The sequence below is a fragment of the Gymnoscopelus braueri genome (assembly GCF_963280865.1).
Source record: "Gymnoscopelus braueri genome assembly, chromosome: 10".
Taxonomy (NCBI): Eukaryota; Metazoa; Chordata; class Actinopteri; order Myctophiformes; family Myctophidae; genus Gymnoscopelus; species Gymnoscopelus braueri.
The window spans coordinates 45956643-45980585 of NC_137611.1; the positions used below are offsets into that span (position 1 = coordinate 45956643).

At 41.6% G+C, this 23943-nt stretch overlaps 1 protein-coding gene across 1 annotated transcript; it reads right to left on the bottom strand.

Annotated features, from left to right (window-relative positions):
- Positions 1–669: 669 nt before the first annotated feature.
- LOC308093621 (neoverrucotoxin subunit beta-like) lies at positions 670–9553 on the bottom strand (the record flags this gene model as incomplete). The annotated part of the gene is made up of 3 exons (XM_080439953.1): positions 9482–9553; positions 716–1656; positions 670–675 (listed from the first exon to the last, which is right to left on the bottom strand). The coding sequence occupies exons 1-3, from the start codon at positions 9516–9518 to the stop codon at positions 670–672; spliced, it is 984 nt and encodes a 327-aa protein (XP_080296079.1). The 5' UTR covers positions 9519–9553.
- Positions 9554–23943: the final 14390 nt, after the last annotated feature.

Sequence of the window (23943 nt, forward strand, 5' to 3'; positions counted from 1 at the left end):
TGAATGTGTACTCTGTGTTTGGAGTCAAATTGGACACTGTGACATCATCAGCTTTGGATGCAGTCTGTTGTTGCCAGCCATCTTGTCCAGTAACACAGTACTCAATAGAGTAGTGGCTGATGTCTTCTGCTCCAAATCCTGGTGGGTGCATCTTGAGTGTCACACTGTTATGGGTTATTTCAGTTGCTTCTGTTTTTTCAGGCCTTGAAGGTGGCTCAAAATTGTCATTGACCTCAACCCCATCCTTATAAAGGTAGATGCTTGCACCCTTTTGACTCTCATTTGGTATAGCTGTTATTAGGAAGTGGATATTCTTATTTTCCTTGTTGGCCTCTGAAAAATCAATGAGAAGCTTTGCTTTCTGTCTCAGTGATTGATAGACATCTTTTGAAAAGTACCATTGTTCCTTTTCTACATCATGGGTATGAAGTGCAGTATCTTGTGTGTTCACTTGTTTGGATGTTTCTCTTAAGTAGGTTGATAGAGTTGACAGATATGGTTCAGCCATTTGCAATGACGTGAAAGCAAAACATACAACATGCTCTGTTTCTGGACTGAGGATTATTTGATCAAGTTCATTATGACTTGAGACAATCTTTGTGTTTTTCATCATGTCAGTAAGGGACTTGATGATGTTTATTTCTCTCTCTTTGCAGTGCATCCACTCACTCAGGTCTTTGTAGTTGAAAGGAGATGAGTGTCTTCTCTTCATGACCTCTGCAAGCGCATTCTCCTCTTCCCCACCTCCTCTGATTGAAACAAGTTTCTCTGACAAGGTTTTCTGAAAGTCCAGCTTGTACTCTTCACACAGATTTTTTAAATCTTTCAGCTTCTTGCTAATCTGTGGGAACTGTTGTGCGACAGTGCTGTTTAGTGCATCATTGCACCTCAGTTCCAGTTCACTGAAGTCCTCCAGGACACTTTGAGCTTCATTCACTAATCCAATGCTAATCTGACGAACAAGCTGGGCAGCTGTGGAGTCTAAAACCCGCAAAGGCGTCAGCCAGACCTTCACTGGTACAGCATTCTCTCCATTTGATCCCAGTAACTCTGGCAGGCTTTGGTAGGCTTCTATTGCATCCTTAAAAGACACTGGATTTTTCTTCAGTGAAAAGTCACCATGGAATGTATAGTTGAATTTCTCACTTTTTGCAATGTCTGTGTCTTCTATTTGTAGAGAACCATGACCATCTATTGCCAGGCAAGGAATCTTTTTGATTATTACCCTCATGTTGCCTTCAATGTGTTGACGATTCTCTTCATGAGACACATCACGGTCAAATACAAAGAAGGCTTGTGCCCCTTTAAGGATACCAGTTACAACATGTGTTGCTATGTCAGAATCAAAGACGTGTGGATGTTTCACATTGCCTCTTCCAAGTGTATTCATTGACAGTTCTTGGAACTCTGTGGTAGCTTTGTATTTTAATGTTACTCTGGCCTGATTTTTTGAAGTCTTGCTATCTTTGAGATATTTGGCAGAGCCACTAACATTTATCAGTCCACCCAAGAAACTTGCTTTCAAGGAAGCTTTAACATTCAGTGATGAAGTTTTGTCGTCAATTGTTTCAGATGCAACTATTTCAAATTCAGTGTTGGGCTGGGGTCTTGTTCTTGTGTCCTTTTGTAGATCTTCATAATCCCACAATGTAAAGGCTGTAATAGATGAAATAAACAGCAAGTTACCTTCATCACTGTGGTTGATAAACAAAATATATATTTTGTAAACATTGTTGGAATTCATCCAGAATACATGTGTATTTCTTTATTATTTTAAATTTTATCTTATCCTCGCTATCTGTTCAATATTGTTATTTTGTGTTTATTGATTGCTTATGTTGTGGAAAAACATTTTAAATAGCTTCACTAATTGTAATGATAACACTATATTGAACACACACACACACACACACACACACACACACACACACACACACACACACACACACACACACACACACACACACACACACACACACACACACACACACACACACACACACACACACACACACACACAGCCTCACTTTGTGCTCCTGACAGAAACATTTTATAATGACATTATGGTATAAATGCATTATAATCTACTTACTAATAATACTAGTATAATTACAGTTATAAGCACTCATAACTCATATTGCTTTGTAATAATGAGTCACACTATGTGGTAATTGGGTGCTTTAACCACTAACATCCCTATTCTGGGGAGAACGTTCACCTAGAATAGCAGATGTACAAGCATATGTGTCATGTTGCAACGCAATGTAGTGTAGAGGGGGAAAAGCAGCAGACCTAGTATAGAGCCCTGGGGACTCCGGTCAAATAAGTGAGTCAAGTTGTTAATTAATTTAATTTAATTAGTCATTTAAGATCATAAGATGTCATAAATGTTTGTGTGATGTTCTTGCATAGATGTAATGGGACCATCATTTACTAAATGCGTATCAAGATGATTTTAAAAAGACTTTAAACTAGTGATTGAAAGCAACCGGGGGTTTGCCCGCTTATCTCCTAAATCTCTGTACTGTTTTATGTTGTATGCTGCCGTCATGATGACGTTATGATGACGTCCCCCGGTGACGTTCAGGACTAGGCCAGATCACAGCCCATATGGGGATGATCTTTACGTCATTTCCAGGACGTCATCACCAGGACATCATATGGCCTTTTTTTGTTTGACAGTCATTTTGGGTGATGAGAAAGCCGTTTAGATGACGTTCCGCTCAACACGCCATCATGACGTCTTTCACTGACGACTTTCAGCTTTTGCGACCAGTGTGGGTGATGAAAAAGCCATTTAGATGTCGTACCGCTCAACACGTCAAAATCATCCCCATATGGGCTGTGATCTGGCCTAGTCCAGAACGTCACCAAAGGACATCATCATGACGTCTTTCAGTGAAGTTCACGACTAGGCCAGATCACGGCCCATGTGGGGATGATTTGGACGTCATCACCAGGACATATTATGGACGGCTTTGTTGTGACCTCAAACAGCCGCTTATTAGCCTACGGCCAGTGTGGGTGATGAAAAAGCCGTTTAGATGACGTCCCGCTCAACACGTAATCATGACGTCTTTCAGTGACGTTCACAACTAGGCCAGATCACGGCCTGATTTGGACGTCATCACCAGGACATCTTATGGACAGCTTTGTTGTGACCTCAAACAGCCGCTATTACGGCCCGTGTAGGTGATGAAAAAGCCACTTAGATGACGTCCTAGAAATTACGTCAAAATCATCCGATATCGGCTGTGATCCGGCCTAGTCCTGAACGTCACTGAAAGACGTCATGATGACGTTGTTCGGTGAAGTCCAGGACAAGGCCAGATCATGACCGATATGGAAATGATTTTAACGTCATCATCAGGACATCGTATGGACAGCTTTTTAGTGACCTAAACAGACATCCAGTTTGGGTGATTAAAAAGTCGCTTAAATTACTTCCTGTAAATTACGTCATTTAAGCAACCCCATATCGGCTGTGACTGGCCTAGTTCTGAACGTCACTGTAAGACGTCACCACAACGTTACCTGGCTTTGTGTCAAATCGTCATGTTCATTTATACAAGACACTGGCTGATATTGATTTGATTGCATGCAGCATAGTGTCGAAGAGCAATGTATTTTAGAGGCCTGAAGTAGGGTTGCCTATAAGAGCCATGACAACTCTCTATTGGATCAACAAACTTCAACATTCCCATACCAACACATACTATACATAAGAATGCGAAAAGGGGAGAGGGACTGACTAAACGAACAGACATTTAAACTCATGGTTTTACTAACAAATGTACTTATAAAAACATAAATCACCAAATAACACCACAACAAAACACTAAACACAATGACCCATAACATAACCCAAATACTCATTCCCATATTAAAATAATTATATAAATAAGAACAATACAGTCCTTGGTGCCCCAGTGCATGCTGGGAAATTGACTTCCTCTAGCCACCATTATAGGTCACTGAAAAGCCGTCCATATGATGTCCTGGTGATGACTTCAAGATCATCCCCATATCGGCTGTGATCTGGCCTAGTACTGAACGTCACCGGAGGACGTCATCATAACGTCATCATTGAGTCATCATGGCGTCATCATGACGTCTTGATTTTGACGTCATTTCCAAGATGTCATCTAAACAACTTTATAATCACCCAAACTGGCCGTACGTATATCAGGCTGTTTTAGGTCACTAACAAGGGAACCAGGGGACCTGGTACTGCCAGACCCCTAGTGGTTGAAATCTGAATGGCCGGAAATCTGAATGGTTTCTAAACTACGTCACGCTAAGCTTGGCCAATCAAAAAGAGGGACATGTAAGAAAACGAAGGGGACCGACAAAGCCTCATGTAGGCCTGACCCAAGCCCCCAGAACCCAGTGGTTTCATTGAAGCCAAATGGACATGGTGGCCATTCATGGTAGTGCAGGCCTGGGGCCTCAACATGAACGAGCGAAAACGGTTTCGACCAATGGGCTCGACTCACGAGCGTGCGCACGTGCTTGCGCATGGGGCTGCGCGCTTCTGTGACGCAAAACGCATCACATATGTGACGCGATTGGGGCCATAATAGGCCGCGCACACCAAATTTCCAACCCGGAAGAAGGGGTGAATTAGGCCCATGCGCTGGGTGAGCAACTCAATGCAAGTGGATGGGAGGAGATTTCTGGTGCCCTCTCTATTATTTTTAACTCTATGGCCTGACCCCCTGGGGCTGGCAAAAAGCTGTCCATACGATGTCCTAGTGATGACGTCAAGATCATCCCCATATCGGCCATGATTTGGCCTAGTTCTGAACATCACTGAAAGACATTGTAAACAACATTTTGATCACCCAAACTGCCGTAAAAAGGCGTCATACATTGATTGTCATGGTGACGACGTCCTGTAAATGATGTAAATCTAGATCAAAGATCATCTCCATATCCATATCCATATCTGCTGTGATATCTTAGTCCTGAATGTCCACAAAATCTTCCAATTAAATCAGCTTGTTGCCTACATCTGTGCAAAATGTTTTATTGTGTCACACAAAAGCTGGCAAATAATCCGACTTTGAATAAGAACAGGCCAGGATTTTAAAATTCGTGATTTGACCATTACAACAATTTAGTTCTCTGTCTAGGAGATTTCAGTGGAAACATATATTTTCTCTATAGGATTTACGTATGTTAGTTGAAATAAGGTGACATTCTGGACCAGATCTAACTAGACATGATAGGACTTGATCAAACCCCATTCATTGGCTCACTGGTCCAGGTTCGTCCATGTTTTGTTGGGAAAGACTCATTCCATTTTGCCCCCTTAACTTTGAAAAGTCAATCTATGCAAGGACACATTGTTATGTCTGTCTGTGTGTGAACAACTAATCTCCGGCACCGTTGGACTGATCGGCAAGAAACTGTATGCACACTCTCAGTAGTCCAAGGATGAAACTCTGCACCAGTTCTTTCAAATCAGCCTCATGGTGGCGTTATAACAGCCTGCTTCAGGTTTTGGCCTATAACTCTTAATACATTTTTTATAATTAAATAAATAATAAGATGTCCTGGTGATAAATAATTAATAATATATAATAATAATAAATTGTATTTGTCCCCCCAGGACACAACTAATAAGTTTTAAGTTTAAAAACACACAAAGGCATCAATAACTCTTGAACCGTAGGTCCAAGGCTAGATTTTCCCCATTTCACGATTTCTTACAAATACACTTTTTGCTAGTCCTCCTTTCAAATATTGTTCAAAAGTCACACAAATTGGTACATAGTATCTCTGGATCCGAGTCACGTGATGAAAATGTATCACTCAGTTAGCAGATTTCATTCCAATTGGCTATAACTGTCATCCAAATTTTGAGGACCCTAGGCTAGGCAACCCGGCCTGGCGGGGATCTGCGCTCCGAGGAGCACACTTTTTTTAGATTACTCTGTCGCTTTTCCCCTTCAAAGTAAAAGTGACTGAACTGAAGTGATTTAACGTAGCCTTGGTGGCCACTGGTGGGAATAGAAGAGAGGATTGCATTGTCCTCCCGGACTGACGTTCCGTGAGTTGTAATTTTACTCCTGCTATCAACCTCGATTAAGAACATGTACAATTAAAGCCATAATCCTGGCTTTAATGGTACACGTTCTTAATTAAAACAAATATTATTTGGTTTTGCTATTGTATTATTATTATAGCAGCACACACGTGTTCAGTGCACAAACACGTTGAACAGTGTGCATGCATGTATGTTGTTAGTAAGCCAGCAATATGTTAGGGTAGTTACACATTCAGATACATTAAATATTTTAATAATAAACGGGCCCCTTTTGATTCGAAAATAACCCACGGGAAAAGTGAAGGTAGGCTATGCCACTGCACCTATGCAGACACCAGATGCAGTGTTGTCCTCGCGATTTCGGAATGTTGTTTTATGCCTATGACAACAGCTTGTAAATCAACGCAAATAGTTGATAGTAAGGCTAGTACAACTGCCAAATTATCATTATGATTTTCGATAATAACAGACCAGGATTAAAAATAAGTGAATTGACCAATATTACAACATTTCATTATCCTCGAGTAGTTTTCAGTGGCAAAGTATTCTGTCTGTGGGATTTATGTTGAAATAAGGTTATATTCTGGGCCAGATCTGACTAGTTATGATTTGACTTGATCTGGCCTCGATCGGACTCTCTCTGATTCATCCAGGACGTCCTTTTTCGTGGTCAGGAATTATTTTGGTTGAAATCAGGTGATGTTCTGGGCCAGATCTGACTATTGGTTTGGATCTAGCCCCAATTGAGACGTCACTGATTAGTCCAGGTCCTGACTGTGCTTGCTGGGATTAGCTTCATTTTGCGTTACGCTTTATAATCTGAATACAGCATTAGGCTTGTAAGTTGAATTCTCACTGTAGTGCGGGCCCTTAAAGGTATCATGACATTCATGTTTACACCACATTCAGAGTCTTTGTCCTGGTCCTTCAAACGTGTACAAAAAGTTTTAACTGAAAATTCCACTCCAGTGATTCACTGTAGGTGTTTTTGTCTCACATTTCTAAAGCCTTTTCAACTGCAATGAAAAAAGAAATCTTTGCCTGCGGGTGTCGCTGGTGAGGGATTTTGCCTGTCAATCATCGCCTCTGCTCCGCCCCCCCCAAAGGAAAGGATAGGGGAGGGGAGGGGCGAGGAGGAGAGTGGGCGGGATTAATCGACTGTGACCTCACTGTCGAAGGGCCAAGCTCAGATTACTTTTCAGCCTAATTATTCAGAAAACCCCAGACCACAGAAAATCCACTGAATGTTCAAAGTTCAGATTTTTTGGGTGTAATTGAGGTCATAAAACCCCCAAAAAAACATAACAAATTAAAAAAGTGAAAATGAATGTCATCGAACCTTTAAGTCCATTTTTATGTTACAATAGTTAACTTTGTGATACAAGTGCCAAATTTGGGATGAACAATGCCTAGGACCTGCTTTTGTGGAAAAGCCCGTTAGCCTGGCAAAAAAAACCAATATGGCTGCCATTTTCCAAAATGGCTGCTGGCGAAAGACATTTTATGTGTATTTTGACCTGGATTGTGATTGGATTTTGATTATTTTGGTATCAACGTATAGTTTTGACTCCCCCCGCCCCCTCCCCCCGTTAGCTACGCGAGAAAAAAAACTATATGGCTGCCATTTTCCAAAACGGCTTCAGACAAAAGGCATTTTATGTGTATTTTGACCTGGATTGTGATTGGATTATCCAATTTTGATTATTTTGGCATCAGAATATAGTTTTGACTCCTCCCCGCCCCCTCCCCCCGTTAGCCACGCAAAAAAAAAAAAACAATATGGCTGCCACTTTCCAAAATGGCTGCTGGGGAAAGACCCTGTGTATTTTGACCTGGATTTTGATTATTTTGGTATCAACATATGACACATGTCTGTATCACAAATTGTTTCAGCAATTGTGCAGGCACTCAGCTGTGTGCACTGAAGGCCAAAGCGGTAGCACTTGCATCTAGCACGACATTCAGTCTTGCACCGGCATTTTGTCAGTTGTTCACACATCTGGACAATTGGTAGAGTGTCATCCACGCTACTTGCCAAATGTCATCCTCTGCTCGCCATCCCTAGCTGCAGGTATGCATTTGACATACAGTTGCCTGGCTTCAGACACAGGCAACTTGATAAGTGACATGCTTCACATGATGTGCAAGAGATGCCCTTGTAGGTGGAATGGCATCATAGGACCTCTGCTTCCATGCAAACAGGTAAAATCTCGCATCATCAACCCCATCACCAGTGCTGTTCTTGTCATGCACTGTTACTGGTGGCTATTGACTGAGCTTCTGGAAGACATGAGACACTTCAGGCCACACTTACCAGGTTTCTGTCTTTTTGCCTTTTCCCACGAAAGGCTGACAGGACCTCACATCCAGTGAAAGCGTGAAAGAAAAGGATGCCAATGGATTTTTCAGGGCCTAGATTCTTCACTAAATCGTGAACTGGTAACCAACAACAATACAGTACAGTACAGTGCTGTTCAATAACAATACAGTACAGCACAGTACAGTACTTTGCTGTACAATAGCAATACAGAACAGTACTGTACAGTACAGCACTATGCTGTACAATAACAGAACAGTACAGTAGAGTAAAGTACAGTGCTGTACAATAACAGTACAGTACTGTTTTGTAATGTGTTAGTTTGTCCTGTTTTAAGTGGTTACTTAGTTTTTACTTAACTGTTGTGTTTGTTTTATTTTGTCGTAACGTTTCCTGTCTTGTCTCGTCACCTTGTGATTAGTTTTATTTCTCCACCTGTGTCCCGTTGGTCCCTTAGCTCAGTGGTGCGCATTCTGCGCAACCTTTTTACAGTACACCCTCAGAAAACATTTGTATTATCCAATCACAATCCAGGTCAAAAAACACATAAAATGTATTTCGCCGGCAGCCATTTTGGAAAATGGCAGTCATATATTTTTTGCAAGGCTAACGGGGGGAGGGGGCGGGGGGGAGTCAAAACTATATTCTGATGCCAAAATAATTTCAATCCAGGTAAAAAAAACACATAAAATGTCTTTAGCTGGCAGCCATTTTGTAAAATGGCAGCCATATTGTTTTTTTTGGGGTGGCTAACGCGGGGAGGGGGTGGGGGGGAGTCAAAACTATATTCTGATGCCAAAATAATCAAAATTGGATTATCCAATCACAATCCAGGTCAAAAACCACATAGCATCGCCGGCAAGCCATATTGTTTTTTTTTGGGTGGCTAACAGGCTTTTGGGAAAAAGTAGGTCCAGAAGAAACTTTGTCGAAGATTTGGCGCTTGTATCACGAAGTGAACTATCGTGTCACTAACAGCCCCTACTACTGGGAGTACCCGCACAGAAAACATCTAATACTGGAGTAGTAGAAGTAGTATTAATAGATCTGTCTAAAAACATCAATGGCAGTAGCCTACAGTCACATCCTACATTCAAAGCTGTATACTGTACCTGGGATAAGTAAGTCTCGGCGACAGTCATAGAGCATGCCAAGGCTGAAGGGTCGACCAAGAGCTGCCAGCTCTATAGGATCCATGGCTCACACTGCACTGGAGAAAATAAATCATTCATTCATTCATTCTAAATCAGTAATAGTAGCAATACATAATAACAACACATCAATGACCGATATTTGGGCATATACTGATGCCATCAGGTATCTCCATACTGTATGTGGGCACACAAGGGATAAGAACAGACAGATACAGACATCACCATATATGGGCATAAATATGAATTAAGGTCTATATTTTTGGTAACGGTAAGGTGGGAATTCTCTCCTTCTCTAAACTAGATGAGTCTGTGAATGATTCTGAAATTGAGATTGAAGGTTATATACTGTCATTATGAAGGATAGAGATTATTTTGGGGGAAGGGTGTATGTATGTGAGAACTACCATTACCTTCAATACACTCGCACCTGACCAATGGAGCCAACTAGAGCACAGGCTCTCGCACTCTTTTCGGGTAGGGAGCCCGGCACCCCCAAAACCTTGCTTCACTCGCAAGTTTATTAGCTGTACTTGCACTATTTGCACTACTGTCTATTCACGTCTTTGCATTGTCTTTGAATGCAGTGATGAGAAGAGTTTTGCTTTGTGTCTGGTATGAACACTTATCATTTAAGAGTTATTGATCCGGACATGAAGCAGATTTTTACTCTAAACGTCTAGTAGATGAAAAGTGCACCAGAGATAACAATATGTTGTCATAGTAACAAGGCAGACAGCTGCATTCCTTTAATTTCAGTGTGAGGGGAGATCCTTTCTGACGAAATGCCTCATCTGCTGGATATATGTCTACAATCTGTGCACAACGCCCATAATGTAAAACACATGTCATATGTTTAAAAAAATTATATATATATATATATATATATATATATACACATATATATATATATATACGCATATATACATATATACATATATAGCCCCCCCCCCCCCCACACACACACACACACACACACACACACACACACACACACACACACACACACACACACACACACACACACACACACACACACACACACACACACACACACACACACACACACACACACACACACCCAGGGCCGGCTCTAGGCAATTTGGCGCCCTAGGCAATATTTTTCCTGGCGCCCCCCCCCACCCCCCACATTTAAAAATAAGAGCACCTCAGTCTCTTTTAGCCTATACTATGTCTGACAGCGCCGCGCCACCGTTTTCTGCCACAGCGCCACCTAGAGCCTGCATGTTTTTTTGGGGGGCGCCCCCCCCCCTAGTGGTACCCTAGGCAACTACTACTAGGCCTACTCTGCCTAATGGGCGCGCCGGCCCTGCACACACCTCTATCTTCCCCACCACTTCACAAGTGTCTTTAACAACACATACTGCAACTCACTTTTACACGTCTTCTAGCTGAATATTTAATAACAGTAAACCTCGAAGTGATACCTTAACAGTACAATCCTCTGACCACCACCCCTCCTTTCTCTATAAATGCATCCGAACGCCCATATCTAACTGCATACAGTGTATAATCGGGCATACTGATGCATTAGGACTACAGTACTACAAAAATAGGAGGCACACTGTGCCTCCTATTTTTGTAGGGAGTGGAATCTGCCTTTTCTAGTTGCCTAATAACATCAAGGCCAGTTCTAGCTGTTAGGATGTCTTAGGGCGAACCGCTCAGTGGCACAAATGTCACCATTCAGAATTCATTCAGAACAAAAACAAACAACAGACACAACAACAAAATAATAATAATAATAATAATAATAATAATAATAATAATAATGATAATAATAATAATAATAATAATAATAATAATAATAATAACAATAATAATTAGGACTCGATTAAAAAAATAATCTAATTAATTAGAGGCTTTGAAATTAATTAATCGCAATTAATCGCATTTTAATCGCATTTCAATATTTGACCTGAGAACAGTGAAAAGCATTTTTCTTTTTCAAATGGATTTTGGCATACATAAAAAAAAAGAAACACAAAAAAAACACTCACTTAAAAAAAAAAAACGTTGAAGAAATTATAATAATCCCAAATAAAAAAAATCTTCCCTCTTTACAAAAATGTCATTCTCTAAAAAGATTGTTTTATACACCCTTTAATAATAAAAAAAAAAAACTTCCCCTTTTAAAAAAATGTCACTCCCTAAAAAAATATTTTTTATAGCCTCCTCTTTTTTTCTGCGAACATATGATTTTAAAAATAAAGTGACCCTTTAAAATTTTTTACCTACCCTTAAAACAATCTACCTAGTAATGTCCCTTCAGGGTCTCCGTACACATGTGTGTAAACTGTGTGCCATGGTTTGGGGGAATTAACTGGTACTTACTGGGTGTCATTCAGCATACAGGTCTTGATCACAGCTGGTGTCAGTGATGAATGAAGTCACCTGAACATAAGACAGACACTTCAGTTACACCATCCATACACAAAATGGACCTAAAGATTACTGTAAATGATATAAGTGTGTAGCGTAATTGGTCATGGTTTAAATGTAGTCTAATGTCTAAATGTATGTTTGCAGGGATCAGTTGCTCTAGCTATATTATGTGTCTCCTGTATGCTTACATCCTTATTATCTAACATAAAAGTCAAAGTGAATTCTAGGATCCCCATACTGTTGGTATTATTCAGGTTTAGGGTTAGGGTTAGGGTTAGGTAAGCGGGGAACATATAGAACCCGGGGAACATAGATAGGCTCCCTCATTAAGATGCTTGTCAAACCTAATATTTTCTACACTATAATCCAAGAAAATGACGAATCATCTTAAGTGACAAGATTGTACCACACCTCACAAATACATTAAGTAAAAACTACAGATTACACCCAATTGATTTATTTATGCATGTAGACAACAAATTAGTGATTTGCTACCGCTATGTTGGATGGGATGGTATTGTATCCTACAGATCAATTATAAAAAGCTCTTAGTGACTTACTGTTTTCTGTTGGTGCTCCGTAACAAGAGATGAGGAAGATGTTCTCTGCAACGTCTTTATAAAGAAGAGAAGAGAAGAGAAAAACACTCCTACTCTGGCGCTATCTGGTCAAGATATGTTTATTTATTCTTTTAGTTAACCATTGATTATTTTCTCCCTTTCAATTGGGCCGTGGGACATTTTTGAAAATGTCCTGCTTCGCACTCACACAGTTACACCCATAAACACCTTGGAACTGCCCAGCACAACACTCCCACTTTGTAAATGTTGGTGCACCTATAAAAAAAACATTTAAAACTAAAAAATGTAATTTAAAAAAAGAACGTAATGCCCAGTCACTATACTGGACCCGAGATGTGCCTTTTTACTGAGGCCAAGTTTAAAATAAGAATTGAATACATTAGATATCTATACGAAGCAACTGAAAAAATATACATGTTTCTCAATGGTAGATGAAGAGGGAACAAGTGACAAACCTGAGAACAAGTGACCAAGATTTATTAATAGACTAGTATCAATCAAAATAAAAGGTGGCATGAAGAGGTACAGGAAGACTGCCAGGGGGGCTGTGAACAGAACAAAAACAATCCAGCTCTTCTGCAATTTTTTTATTCATGCACTGCCATTGCTATTATATTGCCATTTGAACAAATGTATTCAAATGGCAATGTAGCCAAATGTAACCAGGTGTGAAAAGGACAGAAATTGTAATGTAAAAAAACACATTTTACATCATGAGAATGAGATTACATATTGGAACAAGCTGTTAGGAATCCATACAAATTCTACTAAGAAATAGTATATCTGTCTATCTTCTATTCTATTCTCTCCACATCTCCGACGTCTGATATATATACTGTATATAGGATATATAATGTCCTAGTGTCGGCAACACCTGCTGCAATATGTGGGTAGCTTGTTAAAAAAAAAAGAAAGAAAGAAAAGGAAATACAAATAACTAAAGTGAAGTTGAATGTGTCTGGCCAACAGAAACCTCATGAATTTCTCATGTGGCCTTCATGTAAAATTATTGACACCCCTGATCTATAGACCCCTTAACAGACGACGTCACACTGATAAGAACCAATATGCGTGCAACCAGTATGCGCGCAATGAAACCCATTCTATCAGGTCTCGCTAGGACACGCCTCACTAGCCAACACACAAGAGGGGGTTGGGGTGTGCTGAAACCAGCGTATCCCAAAACAACAGATTGGGAATTGATTGCGTGAAACAATCACCTGTGCGTCCAGTCTCAATGTTAGTAAACAAATAATTGGTCTATGTAAACCTGTGCACTGGTGATATATCAAGTAGAACTAGGACTATGCCTATGTGTTTCAAATCTCATTTCTCAAATCTCAAATCTCATCTCAAAAACATTTGTTTGTAATACAAGCTCAATGACGTGCCCCTTAGTCAAGTAGGTTAACAATAACGAAGTAAATCATTGACAGCCATGGGAAACAACATAATTTATTATTTAATGGATCATATCTGATCTTTCTCTCTCATATAAAATATTTGTTATCATAACCTGTGTATCAAAGGTCGTTGGTTGGACATAGACAGACTGTCTCCAGTATAGAGGATGTTTGGGCTTACAGCCAGGTGACCTGATGAAAGGCTGGTTAATGAGTTAAGAGGAAATGTTCATACTGTACAACGTGTGTTCACCTCAAATAACATGTATTCAATAAGTGCCTTATAGCCTTTATTTACATGTTACATATATTAAAATTAAGTTATAATGTTAGAAATAGTAAATACTATGCTAGGTGAACAATTTAGTAGCCTAAATTACTACGTATACGTATTGTGTCATGTTGCCTGGGTGGCAAGGCTGGGTGGGTCACACTGAGCAGTACCAAGACAATACTGTGATGTATTAAGGTTTAGAACATTTTGGAGACATGCATCTGCTGCTCTGATGATGGGGGTCCAGAAATTATGGAAAATAATACCCTACGGAAATGAGTTAATACCCTACGAAAATTACTTATTTCCTATCAATTGCACACCCCATGAAGCCTTGAATTCATGGATTTATTTTTGTTTTTGTGGCATTCCTAAGCCAATAATTTGCTGACCGGGTGTGTATCCGGTAGGAGACACAAATGATCTACTTTGCGTCTCCTACCGGATACATTAGCCGGTAGGAGACGGGAATCAAATTATTGGCTTAGGAATGCCACAAAAACAAAAATAAATCCATGGATTCAAGGCTTCATGGGGTGTGCAATTGATAGAAAATAAGTAATTTTTTGGGTGAACTACTCCTTTAAGGTCCAGTTTGTCGAACTAGATGAGACAACACAAGAGCCTATACACATCCGTTCCATATATATTTGGTTATATAAAGAAAGTGTCTGCTCAATCTCTGGGTTCTCCCAGTCATTATTAGAGGGTTAAGTAACTTTGCTCCTCTTCTAAAAGTACAATATAATCCTAATTATCACCAGAGCACCAGTACGCAGATTCATAATCAAAGCATTAGTAGATTAAATACTAAATATTGCTTTGCATCATGAATTAACATATTTTCAAAACCTGTGTGAAACTCAACTTGAACCAGGATGAACTGTCCCACATGTCTTCTGAGTCCGGCCTTCATTTTAGTAATCATAAAGAGTATACAGAGTGTAAAGTGAAAAGGCTTCCATCACTCAGCCCATTTACCAGAAATGGGATGAGCAGTTCATTGTGGCAACAGACAGCAGATAACATGGTTTTATAGGATAATGGATCTGAAAAATCCACTTTTCTGGGAGAATGTACAAAAAAAAATCTTGCAGAATGCTATTTGTTAATGATACCGTCCATCACATAATATACTGTTGTTGGATTTCTCAACTATAGTATGTGTTAACGACACTGATATCTTATCTCAAATGCTCAAATTACCCTGCTTTTCCTGGATAATTTAGCAGATAGGAGCTTTTGCACTGCAATGATCAGTGATTGCATAAATAACTAGAAAAAGTGCTCCTCGGAGTACAGGTCTCCGCCACTATAATAGGCCAATGTGAAAAGGGTGGCATTTCTTCCTTGGCCTAGTGGGAATGTGCGTGCATTCATGATTGGAGGCATTTTGTTGTGCTTGAGGCATTATGTTTTGCTAAATTAGACCTGCTGGTGGCGCTATAACAGGGCAAGGTGAAAAGGGTGGCATTTCTTCCTCGGCCTAGTGGGAATGTGCGTGCTTGGAAAGCACAAGCTGCGCTGATGATTTGAGACATTTTGTTCAAAACGGACCAATCCTGCAAACTTTGGAAGCCAAACTTAGCCAATCAGGAATGAATATGAAATATCAGACAGTACTGTGTACCGATTTGTTTCGATAAAATCTGTAGGAGAAATATCCAAAAATGGGTTTTGCACAAATCGGCCTCCTGGTGGCGCTATAACAGGCCCATGTGAAAAATGTGGAATTGTGAATTGTGAAACACACTCCCTGGAATTGGCACCCAGGGTGTGTGTGTGCACAGTTTCGCAGCGACCGGGCCAACGGTGCCGGAGATTAGCCGCTCACAGACAGATGGACACACCGACGGACACACGGACGGACGGACAGGGGGTAAAACATACTTTTGGCCTGGCGGAGACAATGACAGAGTACTGGCTGTAAATAAACTCTGTAGAAGCAAATACAACTTTACAACTACGAACAGTTGCATGCTTGCAATTGCTTCCGGCAGCCGACATGGACAGTCGCATAGACAATCGCTCTCTCGGGAGCTCTCCAGAGAAAAAAAATATGGATTATGGATTCATACCTCAACTCCGCATGGATTGTACACCAAAGGGAAAAGGAATCGTACGAAAAAGAAAAGGAGGAATCACACAGTGACTTCTACCTAGCTACTGGACTAGAGAAGAAACACCCAGGCTATGGCACAGCGTCGATTCACTCGATTCTCACGGCTAATCCGAAGCGAAGGAACAAACCCCTGAATGGTAGATTAAATCGCAGTACGGCTTTCTGCTTACTACTACTATTTTCAGGAGACGTTCACAGTAACCCTGGCCCAGTAACCACAAGGCAATCCGCTTGGATCGCGGCTGAGGCTAACAGGCTAGCGGCCGTGGCTAACGTTGCCATTAGCAACGGGGAACAACAAAGCCAGGCTGTAACAAAGAACTTCCGGATCACCGGAGCTAGCTTAGCCAGCGTTGGTACCGAAGCTAGCTACGCCGATAACATTAATGGCTCCCCGCCAACTCAACTAGGCCAATCAACCCCGATGATCAAGCGAAACACTCACGTTTTACCGGAGCAGAGGCCCTGATGCACCGGATTAAACCTGCGGTTCCTTCCACGGCCAGTGACCGAGCAGAGGCCGTGCTGGAGCCCCAGAGACATCATTTTTAAACAAGCTAAACCTGTGCTAGTCGGTACCATATACAGACCTCCTAACCAGACTGATTTCTATGATAGACTTGAGGAGTGTTTAACTAAGGTGGACCATGCAGAGACAATACTTCTTGGTGACTTTAACACGGATATGCTCCGGAAGGAAGCGTCAATGTTTAAGTCATTCAGGGGGTTTTGTGATCGGCACTCATTCCACCAGCTGATCACTCAGCCCACAAGGCTGTGTGTTTCCACTCAAACTACCATAGATCTCATTCTAACAACGGACAAGGACAAAATCCTCAATAGTGGTGTTTCTACTCGTGGTATATCTGATCATAACATGATCTTTAGTACCAGTAAGAAACGTAAACCTAAGACCGGTTACCACAAATCAGTCACGATCAGATACCTCAAAAACTACAAGAGTGAGGACTTAGATAACAGGCTAGAGCAGGCTTGTCAAACTCGCGGCCCGCGGGCGTTTTGCGGCCCGCGGAAAGGTCCATTGCGGCCCGCGAAATACTTTTAAAAATAGTAAATTGATACTACATATAACAGACATAGAGTCGGAGTTTGCGACGTTGCCTTGCTGAGCGTCCAAGCAGCTCTCCCCCTTCCCCCACTCGCTGGTACTTGGCTGCAGCAAGTACCTCTGATGGCCCGCTAGTCAGCCAACATTCCACAGCCAGCTGTGGAATGTTCTGGCTGATTGGCTCGTTAAAAGTCTACTCATCTACTAGTCCAGTAGTAATGGCTATACTCTCTGATCTATCTCTCTCTCTCTCTCTGTCTGTCTGTCTGTCTGTCTGTCTGTCTGTCTGTCTGTCTCACACACACACACACACACACACACACACACACACACACACACACACACACACACACACACAAACGTAGTGCAGTGTTATGAAAATAACTGGTCCCTGACATTGGCAAGTTGGTTAAAGCAAAGAGATGTCAGGTGTCTGGGAGCAGTAAGTGACTTAGATGAAATTTCATGCTGGCTACACCATGTAAATTTGCCATTTTTGAAAATATAATAATGGTAATAGGTAGTTAGAAGCATTAATCATATATGTGTTAAAAACGTATAAATGTATCAAAGCTGCTTCTTTTATTTCTCAGGAGCTCGCACTATGAGCTTGTAGATCTGCTATTTTTGAAAAATCATGGAAATCTTTACAAATGTCTCCTAAATCCTAACAGTTTTCTGAAACACTTATGTTGCTATAATATGTGGTTCTCTAACTTTTTTATGTCTATATTAAATATATATATATAATAATAATGAATTTAATTGTTCTATTTCAAATGGATGGAATCCTTACAAATTGCATTGTTTGATTTTAATGTAAATAATTATAATTAAAGTAGTAAAATGGTTTATAATAATAATAATTATAATAATAATAATAAGACAAGACAACAGATTGAAAAACAATGTTGTATAACTGAATGCGTGTGAGCGCGCATGTGCGTCCGCAACTGGTTCCTGCCCACATCAAGTCACCATTTGACCAATCTTGCCCGGACACCAAAATGAGTTTGACACCCCTGGGCTAGAGGAACAGGACTGGTCCGACGTACTAAACAGCACACAGGTAGACGAATCTTGGCTTGGCTTCAAAACCAAATTCATTCAAATTTTGGACAGTGTGGCTCCCATGAAAACCATCAGGGTCAAAACCCGCTCTGTACCATGGATGAATTCGGACATCCTTACTGCCATGAAAGTCAGAAACAAAAAGTGTTCTGAGCTTCATAAAGGTAGGATCAAACACGGCAAATGCTTTAACAAAGGTCTCGAATCCCACTTAGCTAAACTCAAAAAAGAGAGAAACATGCTAAGAAACAAGGTAAATGGCATGCTCCTGTTAGCAGAAAAAAGCTACCTCGATGACAAAATTGAGGAAAATCAAAACAAACCACGAGAGCTTTGGAAGCTATTTAACAACCAACTAGGCTGCAGCAAAAAATTGAAAACCAGGTTTGCAAACATAAACCTCAAGGTGAATGAGACTCTCACTACAACAAATCGGGAAGTGAGTAAAATCCTCAACATATTCTTTACGACCATAGCCTCAGAACTGGTTGAAAAACTACCCCCTCACTCTGGGAGCTACGGTAAAGAGTATGTTGACTCATTTTACGAAAAACAAGGTGTACGCAAAGATGATTTTAAACTCTCCCCTGTGACAACAGATGAGGTGTTTAAAAAATTGAGCGCACTACAACAACACAGAGCCACAGGCCTCGACAATATCCCCTCCAAATTTCTAAAAGACTCAGCCGCCTCCATTGCTCCAATCATTACTCACATAATTAACCTCTCCATCATACAGGGACGGGTCCCTAACGACTTCAAAAAAGCAAGGGTGACCCCTCTGTACAAAAAAGGAAACCAATTAGACCCTGGCAACTACCGCCCTATTTCTATTCTTAGCTCCATCTCGAAAGTCATGGAAAAAATTGTCTACGAACAGGTCGATAAATATCTTGCAGAGAAAAATCTAATTTACAAATTCCAATCTGGTTTCAGAACAAACCACTCCACTGACACATGCCTTCTCTATTTGAACGATTCTATCAAACAAGATGTCGACCTCCAGAAGGCCTTTGACACCGTTAATTACCCAATTATGATCGACAAGCTCAAAGCAATAGGTTTTGATGATACGTCGGTGAGCTGGATGAGATTCTACCTGGAAGGGAGGGAGCAAGTGGTGGAAGTAAACGGCACCCAGTCCCCTCCCCTCCCAGTGACTTGTGGTGTTCCGCAAGGAAGTATACTAGGACCTCTACTGTTCCTGATATATGTGAACGATATGTCTTCAGCTTGCGACTGCAAACTGTTCCTGTTCACAGATGACAGGGACAGGCTGCAGGTTGAGAAAACTCTCAGCACTGAACTCAACAAGATCTGTATCTGGCTCTCCGACAACAAACTATCATTACACCTGGGTAAAACTGAATCCATCCTCTTTGGTTCCAGTTCTAACCTTAGCAAGGCTGAGAGTTTCACGATCAAAGCGGGTGATGATAGTAGGGGGTACTAAGCACAAAAAATGGCCAAATCGTTACGCGGCGGATAAAAGCATGAAATTTGATACAGATGTCCCTTGGGTCATCCTAAAACATCCTAGAAGGGGTGCCCAAAAAAATCTTAAACAGGAAGTGACTTATGGACAAAATTCAAAATGGCCACCTAAACTGTTGACCGTTGACTCAAAAGACACCAAAATAATCTCCAAAAAGCATAAAATTTGGCACATATGTCCCTTGGGTCATCCTAAGACATCCTAGAAGGGGTGCCCAAAGGAATCTGAAACAGGAAGTGAGTTATTGACTAAATTGAAAATGGCCGCCTAGTGTTGTCGATTGACTCAAAAGACAACTAAAGAATCTCATAAAATTTAAAGTTATTGACTAAATTGAAAATGGCTGTGTACAGTCTTGACAGATGATGCAAAAGACACTCATAAAAAATAATCTCATAAAAGCATGAAATTTGGTACAAATGTCCCTTGGGTGATCTGAATGCATCCTAAGGGGTGCCAAAAAAAGTTTGAATAGTCTCTCAATGGAAAACACTCCTCCCACACGGGCTGCACTGCTACAATATTCAAATCGAGCAGCCAATCTAGCATTTGGTCCAGAAGCCTGAAAGCTATGCAATCTCTACCATCTCCTGACAAATAAATTAAAGTCGCTGATTCGTGGACACCTTTATGGACACTCTTGCCAGAGGCTGCTTAAGTTTGTAGAGAACTCAAGTGTGGCTGCAAAGCTGAGCCCTTCTGTTCGAGAAAGTGTAGATGCCGGGATGCTGGGTTACCTTGCAGAGCATTATGCCAATGTGCTGGTAATTGCGAAATGGCACACATGAATACATGTAGTTACTAAACACTAATCACAAAAAAACAGTAATGATCAAGAAGAAAATACATGAGAAGATAGAGTGTAAAACAAGCAAGAAGATGTAAAGTGCAAAATAAATAAGATGCAGAGAGTAAAATAAGAATATGCAGAGTAGGATAAGATGCAGAGTAAAATAAATGAGAATATGCAGAGAGTTAGATAAATAAAGGAGATTCAAAGAGTACAATACAAAAATTATGCAGAAAGTAAAATAAATAAGTGATGTAGAAATGAAAACAGAAGGTAGACTACAAAATACGGCAAGTTATGCACTGCATAACCTGTCGTATTGAGTCTGCATAATATGCAGACTGCCATGGTCAACTGTTTAAACAGCCATTTAGAATTTCTTCAACATGGTCCCTTCCTAGAAAGTTTAATAAACAAGCAAACAAATAAATAACCCCTTCTAGGATATATTAAGAAGCACTCAATGTACGTACCAAATTATACACTTTTATGACGTCCCCTTATGTTTTCTTTTGTGTCAACTGCTTTTAGGCGGTCACTTCCTGTTTAAAACCTTTTTGGGCACCCCTTGTAGGATGCGTTCAGATCACCCAAGGGACATTTGTACCACATTTCATGCTTTTATGAGATTCTGTAGGTATCTTGCATCATCTTTCAACACTGTAGGCGGACATTTTCAATTTAGTCAATAACTCACTTCCTGTTTCAGATTATTTTTGGCACCCCTTCTAGGATGTGTTAGGATGACCCAAGGGACATATGTGCCAAATTGTATACTTTTTGGAGATTCTATAGGCTTTTTGAGTCAATCGCCAACACTGTAGGCGGCCATTTTCAATTTAGTCAATAACTCACTTCCGGTTGAAGACTTTTTTGGGCACCCCTTCTAGGATGTCTTAGGATGACCCAAGGGACATGTGTGACACATTTTATACTTTTTGTAGATTCTTTAGTTGTCTTTTGAGTCAATCGACAACACTAGGCGGCCATTTTCAATTTGGTCAATAACTCACTTCCTGTTTCAGATTTTTTTGGGCTCCCCTTCTAGGATGTCTTAGGATGACCCAAAGGACATGTGTGCCACATTTTATGCTTTTTGGAGATTATTTTGGTGTCTTTTGAGTCAACGGTCAACAGTTTAGGAGGCCATTTTGGATTTTGTCCATAACTCACTTCCTGTTTAAGATTTTTTTGGGCACCCCTTCTAGGATGTTTTAGGATGACCCAAGGGACATCTGTATCAAATTTCATGCTTTTATCCGCCGCGTAACGATTTTTCACTTAGTACCCCCTACTATGATGTTATCACAAGAAAGGAGGAAATTACCTACCTGGGTTCCATCTTGGAGGCAAACCTCTCCGGTAACAAAAACGCCGAAAGAGTGATCAAAAAGTTCAACCAAAGAATACGCTTTTTGTATAGGATTGGACGTCTAGTCAGTAAGAATACTCTGAAGATTCTTGCAGGGGCCCTCAAACAAGGTTATTACGATTATCCATGCTCCTCATGGTATCACAACACCTCCAAGGCCTTAAAAACAAGGCTCCAAACATCCCAAAACAAACTAGTAAGGCTACTTCTTGGCCTCAATCACAAAACCCATCTAACCCCTGCTCATTTTGCTAGGATTGGATGGCTTAGAGTTGAGGACAGAGTACAGCAACTTGCTATGGGCCTGGTCTTCAAGATACACCACAACATTGGGATCCCCCTGTATTTGTCAAAATACTTCCAAAACGTTAATGAAGACAACGATCATAACACCAGAGGCAGCTCCACGAATCATGTTCAACCCAGATTTGGCACAACAAAGGGAATTAACTCGTTCTCATGCTATTCATCAACAATGTGGAATGTGTCACGGTCTGGCTCTCTGCCTGTCTATTTCTCTCTTTCTGTTCTGTCTCTCTGCCCTGGCCACGCCCACATTCTATTCCACCACACTTCAGTCGCAGTTACACACCTGTCCCCACTCCCTCATCAGCTCAGCAGTGCCATGCCCATTACACACCTGTGGACACTTCCCCAATCACCCTGCTCCCTATAAAACTGGACTCATTGCATGCAGCCATTGTCAGATCATAGTTTGTTGTCTTGATGTTCATGCCTTGGTGTTACGTATTGCTGTTCGTTCCATTGGACTGTGTTGCCAACCGCCATTGTCTTCTGTTTGTTTCCTGCCTGCTTCTATGCTGTAAGGTTTGCCTCATTCATTAAATACTTTGAAATCTACTCTTGTTTGTTGTGGCTCTGCATTTGGGTTCAAATCACTCTGCATCCGTGACAGTATGATCTGACCATAAAAATGAACCCAGCAGAGTTAAAACTTTTCAAGAAGAAGGTGGGGAACTTTGAAAATGTTGTTGATCATCTCGTGGCCTCTCCCCCTAACCTGCGTGCTGAACTTCAAAGGGAGATTTCAATCCAGCAGCAGTGGTTTAAAGAGAGGCCATGGGTGAGTCATTTTGTCCCCCATTTGGATGTGATTCGTGGGAGGCTTAAGAACTTTGAGACCAGTTTTCTACCCCATGCTTCCCGGCCAGCTCACCAATCTATTAGACTCAGGTTCGTGGCCCTTCAACCTGCCTGTCTTGAGTCCTCCAAACAGTTATGTTCTCTACCTATTTCTGTGTTTCATGAGCCCGCCTGTACTGAACCTGACCAGCTTAAAACCCAGTCAATGAGCCTGCTGGCCTACTTCTGTAGCAGGGTCCAACCTATCCCTGTCTATTCTGAGTCAGCTCCCCGGCCAGCTAGCCCCTGGCCTGCTAGTCCTGAATTGACTACCGACCAGCCTGCTAGCACCCAGCCAGGCTCTCCAGGCCCCGCCTGCCGTGACTCTGATCTTCCTGCATCTATCTCTCCTGGTCCGGCTTCAGTCCAGGACCCTTATGAGGGGTCTCGCTTGGCCCTTTGTGTGGGGAACCGTGGGCCTGCCCGGAGAAGGCGCGGTCGCCATGCCCCCCTACGCCACCAGGAGCCCATGCTGCCCAACGTCCAGGAGCCGCCGCACCTCTGCTCGCCGCACCCCTGCTCGCCGCACCCCTGCTCGCCACTGCCCTGCTCGCCGCCGCCCTGCTCGCCGCCGCCCTGCACGCCGCCGCCCTGCAAGCCGCCGCCCTGCACGCCGCCGCCCTGCACGCCGCCGGCCTGCTCGCCGCCGCCCTGCTCGCCGCCGCCCTGCTCGCCGCCGCCTTGCTCGCCGCCGCCT